Source organism: Rhinopithecus bieti, unplaced genomic scaffold (genome assembly GCF_001698545.2).
Source record: "Rhinopithecus bieti isolate Rb0 unplaced genomic scaffold, ASM169854v2 scaffold_23303, whole genome shotgun sequence".
Lineage (NCBI taxonomy): Eukaryota > Metazoa > Chordata > Mammalia > Primates > Cercopithecidae > Rhinopithecus > Rhinopithecus bieti.
In genome coordinates, this window is record NW_016810922.1 from 862,202 (window position 1) to 871,888 (window position 9,687).

The 9,687-nt window shown below is 32.9% G+C and overlaps 1 protein-coding gene across 1 annotated transcript in view; it reads left to right on the plus strand.

Annotated features, from left to right (window-relative positions):
- COL21A1 (collagen type XXI alpha 1 chain) overlaps window positions 1-9,687 on the plus strand; it is a 203,160-nt gene that overhangs the window by 76,564 nt on the left and 116,909 nt on the right. The window contains exon 3 of the mRNA XM_017893237.1: window positions 1,063-1,614. Within this exon, the coding sequence (XP_017748726.1) occupies window positions 1,063-1,614 (552 nt within the window). The remainder of the gene's footprint in view (window positions 1-1,062; window positions 1,615-9,687) is intronic.

Consider the following 9,687-nt stretch of genomic DNA (forward strand, 5'->3'; position numbering starts at 1 on the left):
AGTTCGAGCTTCCTGGAGGCTTTGTTTACCTACTTAAGTCTCAGCAATGGCGGGTGCCCCTCCCCCAGCCTTGCTGCTGCCTTGCAGTTAGATCTCAGACTAATGTGCTAGCAATGAGGGAGGCTCCGTGGGCGTGGGACCCTCCCAGCCAGGTGTGGGATGTAATCTCCTGGTGTGCCATTTGCTAAGACCCTTGGTAAAGCAAAGTAATAGGGTGGGAGTTACCGGATTCTCCAGTTGTTGTGTTTCTCAGTTTCTAAGGGGATTCTCTTCCCCCTTGCACTTCCCAGGTGAGGTGTTGCCTCGCCCTGCTTCAGCTCTGGCTGGTCAGGCTGCACCAGCTGACCAGCACTGATTGTCTGGCACTCCCCACTGAGATGAACCTGGTACCTCAGTTGAAAATGCAGAAATCACCCGTCTTCTGTGTTGCTCACGCTGGGAGCTGGAGGCTGGAGCTCTTCCTATTCGGCCATCTTGCTCGCACACCCCGGCAAAGTCTTTTTCTCACCACAACTGCTTATAACTTGTTCCAATGTAACTTGCATCAAAGATGGTATTTTTTTCCCCAAAAAGGACCTTAGGATGTGCTGACCTCATGTGTTTCCTGGTAACTTGAAACGAGAATCTCTATCTCTACTAAGTAAGGAATAGCTTTATACCTTTAACCATAGATTGTTAGGACAATTTGATGCTCTGACTACATTATTCACTGAATATGAGACATCAGACCTTTAGAAACTCATCTTGGATATAATGCAAGAGTTGATTCATTGGGTGATCTTGGTTCATTTAACTTTTATCAACTATTAATATACCAAAGATGAAATTTTATTGGCTAGCTAAGTCCTGAAGTTGGTAGAAAATCTGTTTTAATTTTTTTCTCCCTATTCACTGGCTTATATTTTGTAAATATTTCAGGTTAGCATTAAGCTACACATATTTCATTGACAATTTAAAATAAGCCATGATGTTAGTGTATAGCTGAAACTCATAAATTTAAAATCTCTCCCTTTTTGCTTTTTATGTAAAAGATATGCTATGATGGTTTTCTTTTGCACTTAGGTTGTCGTACTGCTCCAACAGATTTAGTTTTCATCTTAGATGGCTCTTATAGTGTTGGCCCAGAAAACTTTGAAATAGTGAAAAAGTGGCTTGTCAATATCACAAAAAACTTTGACATAGGGCCAAAGTTTATTCAAGTTGGAGTGGTTCAATATAGTGACTACCCTGTGCTGGAGATTCCTCTTGGAAGCTATGATTCAGGAGAACATTTGACAGCAGCAGTGGAATCCATACTCTACTTAGGAGGAAACACAAGGACAGGGAAGGCCATCCAGTTTGCCCTCGATTACCTTTTTGCCAAGTCCGCACGATTTCTGACTAAGATAGCAGTGGTACTTACGGATGGCAAATCCCAAGATGACGTCAAGGATGCAGCTGAAGCAGCAAGAGATAGTAAGATAACATTATTTGCCATTGGTGTTGGTTCAGAAACAGAAGATGCCGAACTTAGAGCTATTGCCAACAAGCCTTCGTCTACTTATGTGTTTTATGTGGAAGACTATATTGCAATATCCAAAATAAGGGAAGTGATGAAGCAGAAACTTTGTGAAGGTAAGCCTTAAAATGCCTTAGTATAATTTGGAGACAATTAATAATTGTGCTTTTTACATTTTGATATCATCTCTGCATTAACACTGGTGTAGATCATTATATTTAATGTCAATTATAATGTTACAACATTTATAATGTTATAAATGTTACATTTACACTGTGAGCACAAATTTTTCATGTTATATGTATTTAGGATAAATTTTGGTTTTAGAAATAATTTACAAATCTACATATGGAAAATACAGTATTTTGTAACATTTATTATTTTTCTTTTCAGTTATAACATGTCTATGGTAGAGATTGTAGAAAAAAGGCACAAAGAATAAAAATATATATAAATCACACATAATCGTATCACCCCATTAATGAGTTTTTCTATATTTTACATTCTAGTTTTTTTCCTTTTTTCCCCGGTATGTTTTAGTTTACCCTTCTGCCTAAATCAAGATACTATTGCATATATAGTTTCATACTTTATTTTTGTATTATATACTCTTGTGTATAAAATTTTTATACTCTATTCACGATAGCAGGCAAGTTCCTACTGTAATTTATTTTAAATTTTCCTGTTTTGTACATTTAGTTTATTGCTGTTTTGCTAATATAAATGGCAAAAATGAATATTCTTATACATAGTTCTGAGCTAGAATTTCATTATTTCTTGAGAAAAAAAGCTTCAAACTACTGACATTTTAAAGTTAGGGAAAACATGTTAAAATTGCACTTTAAAAAAGCTTAACTTCCCTTTCACACAACATTTCAAAATAAAATAACAGTTTATTATTTATGTTTATATTGTTTCATAAAATCTAACTTCATGTTCATGATAATTGCATGGTATGGGAAGGTCCCAATTTTGGTAAATGTTAATCCTATTAGGGCATAGACATGCTAATGTTCACATTATTTTAGGGGAGAGTAATTCTTTATATCTCTTATTTTTTAATAATATAGGCATTTAGTGTACCATATTAAAGTAATATTCATATAAAGTGAATATTAGTCTGTCTACAAAAGCTCCCAAAGTGGGTGGCTTCACAGTTGACAAAAAAATTCTGTGTGTTTATGGGTTAGGAAACAAATTATATCATTAATTCCTCTGTTTTCTTCACATTTGCTTGTGGGATATGGTAGAGGAAAACATTTTTAAATTTTCATATTTAAGAGACTATAAAAAATTAAACATCTTCTTCCATGAAACTTTAAGTAAAGGTACTATAATAAGTACAAATCACCACCACAGTTCTTTTTATGAATCTCTAGTAGTAAGATTTTGTTGACGTTTATCATCCTGAACAGGCAAATAGGATTTACATTTTTAATATGTGGTCATATTAGTTAGGATTCTTTGGTTTTGAAGCCAGGTATTTTTCATTCTTAAAACAGACGTTTCCTGGAGAAATTTCATTTATCATTCATTTTTATCTTTAAATATAAATGTAACTGATACAATGTTTGTTCAGTATTTGCTTCAGAGACTTTTTCTGTGGATCTGTATTTTGGTAGATGCATTCTATTTTAATGATTCTAACTACACATGAAAGAGTAGGTGTGCTTAAAAGAGTTAAACATTCTTTTAGCTAAGATGTATCATCTATAAACAATCAAAATTGAAATCTTGTCAAATATATTTTCTTCCACACTCGAAAAGATGTAAATAATTTCTGTGTCTAATCAGCACATATCTGCTGCACAATAGCCATCTTTTAAAATGTTTTTGAAATTGTACTTATGGAATTTATATAGGTGTTCTGCACTTGACTTTTTATACTTGATTAGAGTATGATTAATGCAGTAAACTAAAACATTGCTATATTACAACAGCCACAAACCATGTAATCTGTATTTGAATCATCTGACAAATTCACAAATGCTTTTTCTTTGATACATACTTAACTTCTACTTTGAAGTGTTAACATGTAGGATGACCATTTCCTAATACTGTTCATTTTTACACTCTGCTGTAGTTAAATCACAATGAACAAAGTATTATTGAGTTAAGTAATATTTATCACAGTTTATTTCATCTTTATGGACCTATAATTTCTTTGAAAGAGTTGTATCTAATACTCTCCTTTCTCTGATGGGTGATGGTTCCTTTATCTGTGTGAAAGACTTCTGCTGCTGCTGCTGCTGCTGCTGCTACTACTACTACTACTACTGCTGCTGCTGCTGCTGCTGCTGCTGCTACTACTACTACTACTACGACTAGTACTACTACTACTACTACTTCTACTCTTACTACTATTGCTACTACTACTACTGCTACTTCTTTTTCTTCCTCCTTCTCCTACCTCCCTCCTCCTCCTTCCTCCCTCTTTCCTTCCTCCTCCTCCCTCCCTTCCCCCTTCCTCCCCCTTCCTTCTTCTTCTTCATGTTTCTCTTTCCCCCTCATATAAAAGACATTAACATGAAACCTAGTCTCCTAACATTTTTTTAATGTATAGTATTGTGAATTATAAGCACAATGTTGTACAGCATATCTTTGGAACTTTTTCATCTTGCTTGACTGAAACCTCCATACTTCCTTCCCTCCCTCCTTCTCTTCCTTCCTTCCTCCCTTCCTCCCGCTTTTCCTTCCTCTTTCTTTCTTTCTTTTTTTTTTGGTAATGGTCAACCTAACATGTATTAAGTAACATTTCATTGTAGTTTTGATTAGAATTTTCTGATGATTAGTGATTTTGGACATTTTCCCGTATACCTGAGGCCATTTGCATGTCATTTTTGGAGAAATGTTTATTTAAGTCCTCTGTCCATTCCTTAAACAGTTTTTTTTTGTTGTTGTTGCTGAGTTGGAGTTTTTTATTTATTTTGAATGTTAACCCCTTATCAGATATATGGTTTGCAAATATTTTATCCTACTTCACAGATTGCCTTTTTACAGTGTTTTTTTCTCCTTTGCTGCACAGAAGCTTTTTAGTTTGCTATAATCTCAGTTGTCTATTTTTGCTTTTTTTGTTGCCAGTGAATTTGGAATAAATCCAAGAAATCATTACCAGACTGATGTTATGAAGCTTTTCCCTAGTTTTCTTTTAGAAATGTTATAGTTTCAGGTCTTATGTTTAAGTCTTTGAATTGTTTTTTGTATGTGGTGTAAAATAAAGGTCCAATATTATTCTTTTGCGTGTGGATATCTGGTTTTCCCAGCATCATTGATTGAAGAGATCCTTTCCCCATCAGGCAGCCTTACCACCCTTGTCAAAGATAATTTCATTGATGCATGCAAGAGTGTTTTCTGGGCTCTCTATTCTGTTCCATTTTTCTATATGTTTGTTTGTATGCCTTTAGCATACTGCTTTGATTACTCTAGCTTTGCAATATATTTTGAAATCAGGAAGTATGAGGGCTCTAGTTTAATTTTTGTTTCCCAAGATTGTTTTGACTTAGGTCTTTTGAGGTTTCATATAAATTTTAGGAAAGCTTTTTCTATTTCTATAAAAAATGTCATTGGGATTTTTATACGGATTGCATTGAATCTGTAGATCACGTTAGGCAGTGTGGAGTTTTTAAGTAATATTGTCTACCAATCCAAGAACACAAGATATATCTCCATTTATTCCTTCTTCAGTTTCTTTTATCAATATTTTGTAGTTTTCAATGTACAAGTTTTTTTGATTCTTTGGTTAAGTTTATTTCTAAGTATTTTATTATTTTTATGCTTTGTAAATGGGATTATTTTCTTAATGTTCTTTTTAAATTGTTGTTACTGTATAGGAACACAACTGATTTTTGTATGTTGAATTTGTATTCTCCAACTTTGCTTAATTGGTTTATTCTAACCATTTTTTTGGCATGGAATCTTTTATGTATAATCATTAGGGTTTTCTATATTTATTCATGCTATCTGTGAACAGAGATAATTTTCTTTTGTGATTTGAATCCCTTTTATTTATTTTCTTGCCTAATTCCTCTGGCTAGTACAATGTTGAGTAGAAGTGGTGAAATTAGGCATCTTTATCTTGTTCCTCATCTTAGAGGAAAATCTTTTAACATTTTACCATTGAGTATGATGGTGGCTGTGAACTTTTCAAATATGGTCTTTATTATGTTAAAGTAGTTTCCTTCTATTCCTTACTTGTGTGCTTTAATCATAAAATAGTGCTGATTTTTGTCAATTTTTTCTGCCTCCATTGAGATGATCATGTTGTCTTTATCCTTCATTCTGTCAATGACACCTTTATTGATTTTATATGTCAAACTCTTTCATCCTGTGGATAATTTCCATTTGGTCATGGTGTATAATGTTTTTGATGTACTGTTAAATTCAGTTTGTTAGTATTTCATTGGGGATATTTACATCTGTATTCATCAGGGATATTGGCTTGTAGTTTTATTTTATTATGGTATCTTTTACTGGCTTTGGTATCAGATTAATGCTGGCCTTATAAAAATAAGGCCAGTGTTCACTTCTCTTCAATTTTTAGAAAGATCTTAAGAAAGATAGGTATTAATTCTTCTTTAAATGTCTGGTAGAATTCACCACTGAAGCCACCTGGTACTAGGCTTTTATTGTTGGGGTGTTTTGATTACTGATTTAAATTTCCTTTAATCTGTAGTTATAGGTCTGTTCACATATTCTATTTATTCATGTTTCAATTTTGGTAGGTTATGTGTTCTAGAAATTTATCTGTTTCTTCTAGGTTACCAGTTTGTTGATATATAGTTGTTCATAGTGGTCACTTAAAAGCTTTTTTATTTCTGTGGCATCAATTGTAATATCTCTTCTTTCACTTCTTGTTTTATTTGAGTCTTCTCTCTTTTCACTTAATCTAGTTAAAGGTTTGTCAATTTTGTTGATTTTTTTCCAAAAAAAGCAACTCTTAGCTTTGTTGATTTCTTTCTATTTTCTATTTTATTTATTTCTGCTTAAATCTGAATTATTTTTTTCTTCCTGCTAACTTCGGGTTTAGTTTGTCTTTTTTTTTTTTTTGTAGGTCCTTGAGATGTAAAGTTGTTTATCTGATATCCTTTTTCTTTTTTAATGTAGGCATTTATTGCTATAAACATCTCTCTTAGTACTGTTTTCCTGCATCTCATAAATTTTGGATGCTGTGTTTTTGTTTTCATCAGGTATTTTCTAACTTTGTCTCTGATTTCTTCTTTGACCTAATGGTTGTTCAAAAGTGTGCTATTTAATTTTACATATTTGTGAATTTTCAATTTTCCTCCTGTTGTTAATGTTTAGTTTTATTCCACTGTGGTTGAAAAATACACTGGTGTTGATTTCAGTCTTCTTAAATAAGACATGTTTTGTGATTTAACATATGGTCTGTCCTGGAGAATGTTTCATGTGCAGTTGAAGGGAATGTGTATTCTGCTGCTGTTTGGTGAAATATTCTGTATGTGTCTGCTAGGTTCATTTGGTCTATGTTCAAGTCTTCTATTTCTTTATTGATCTTCTGTTTGAATGTTCTAATCATTGTTGAAATCCTCTACTGTTTTTGTGTTTCTGTCTATTTCTCCCTTCAGTTCTGTAAATGTCTGCCTCATATTTTTGTTACCATGGTGTTGGCTGCATATATAATCATAATTATTATATCTTCCTGGTGAATTGACCCTTTTATCATAATAGGATATCTTTCTTTGTCTCTTGTTATTGTTTTGTACTGTGTGATATAAGTATAGGCATCTCTGATGTCTTTTGGCTACCATTTGCATGGAATATCTTTTTTCATTTTTTCACTTACAGCCTATGTGTGTCCTTAAATTTAAAGTAATTCCTTTTCATTTCTTTTCTCTTTTCTTTCTTTCTCTTTTCTTTTCCTTTCCCTTTTCCCCTTCCCTCCTTCCCTTCCCTTTCTTTCCCTTCCCTCCCCTCCCCCCTCCCCTTTCCCTTTCCCTTTCCCTTTCCCTTTCCCTTTCCCTTTCCCTTTCCCTTTCCCTTTCCCTTTCCTTTGTCTCATTCTGTTGCCCAGGCTGGAGTGGAGTGTCATGATCATAGCTCACTGCAGCTTCAACCTCCCGGATTCAGTCAATCCTCCCACTTCAGCCTCCTGAGTAGCTGGGACTATAGGCACAAGCCACCATGCCTGGCTAACTTTGTTGTTTTTGTTTGTTTACTTTTGTTTTTGTTTTTGTAGAGATGGAATTTTGCCATGTTGCCCAGGCTAGAATCTTTTATAGATAGTACATAATTGGATTTATAGCTCTAAACCATTCAGCCTCTCTATGTACTTTGATTAAGGAATATAATCACTTACATTTAAGGTAATTACTGATAGGAAAAATTATTATTGCCATTTTGGTAATTATTTTCTGTCTTTCCTGTAGCTTTTGTCCCTTTTTTTGTTTACTGTCTTCCTTTGTGTTTTATTGCTTTTTTTGTAGTGATGTCCTTTATCATTTTATTTATCTTCCACAAATATTTTCTTTGAGGTTATCATAGGGGTTATATGAAACATCATGTAATTATAACAACTTAAGTTGGTATGAAATTAAATTACATATAAATATTCTATATTTTATTACCTCTCCTTTGTTACTGATGCCACAAATTGCATCTTTTATATTTTATATCTGTTAACATATTTTAAGTTACAGTTTTAAAATGCTTTTCTTTTAACTTTTACACCAGAATTAAAAGTCATTTATGTACCACTATTACAGTATTACAGTATTCTCTGTCTATATATTTACTTTTATCAGAAAAAATTTATACTATCTTATGCTTTTATGTTGCTGTTTAGTATACTTTTGTTTGATCTTGAAGGACTCCTTGAGAATTTCTTATAAGGCGGGTCTGATGGTGATGAACTTCCTCAGCTTATGTTTATCTGGAAAATCTTTATTTCTCCTTCATTTTGAAGAACAGTTTTGCCAATCGTAGCATTCTTGGTTGGCAGGTTTTTTTTTTCTTTTTTCCTTTCAGCACTTTGAATATGTCATCCCACTCCTGGCCTGTAATGGTTCTATTGAGAAATCTGCTGATAGTCTTACCAAGGTTCCCTTGTACATAACAAGTCTCTTTTTTTTTCTTGCTGCTTTCAAAATGTGATCTTTGCCTTTAACTTTTGACAGTTGGATTATAATGTGTCTCAATGTGGATTTCTTTGGATTTAACTTAGCATATATTAGGCTTCTTGAATTTGAGTGTCCATATCCTTTTCCAGATTTGGGAAGTTGTTGGCCTCATTTCTTTAAATAAGCTTTTTGTCCCCCTTTCACCCTCTTCTTTTTTTTTCCTGGAACTCCCAAAATGCATATATTGGTGTGCTTGATGGTGTTACATAAATCTCTTAGGCTTTCTTCACTCTTTCTCATTCCTTTTTCTTTTTGTTTCTCTAACTGGAAAATTTCAAATGACCAATTATTGAGTTTGCTGATTCTTTCCCGTCTGCTTGTTAAAGTCTGCTATTAATCATCTTTAGTAAATTTTTTCAGTTATTGTATTCTTCAGCTAAAATATATCATACTTATTACTTATATAGCTGACTATGTAATGCTAATGATTATTCTTAAGAAAATACTCTTTATAAGTATGATTAATGTATAATTAATTATAGATGAGGTAATATGTCCAATTGAAGAACTTTCATGACTAGATGGGACCCAGGTTAAGTTTTTTCCAGAGAGATAGACTAATGATATTTGAGCTGTAGAAATATAAGCTGCTTGAACTGGAAAGAAAATCAAGAACAGAAAATAATGTTTACCCCTTAAATGCTAAGAATGCAAGAAAAGAATTTCAGTGTTCATTTTTGAATTCAATAAATTAAGAGCATTATCCAAAGTTGTATGACTAGTTGATAGGAAATCCTGGATGAGAATCACAAATCCTGTTCCATTGCTTTTCTTTTCCGTAGGTGTTAGATTGTCTCATATTGCTATTGTCTCAATTTTTTGCTAAAGACAATACATTAACAAATATTTATCTTTTATTTTTGTTTTACATTTATCCCCCATTTTTAGAGAAAAAAGCATATTAAGATCTCACTCTTAAATGTGTAAAATACTTCTACATTTTTCTCACAAAATGTATTCATGTACATTTATATACTATACATTTGTATACATATGTAGATTTTATAATTCTAATTATAGAATACTATATTGTTTAGTATTTCTCCCTTGATT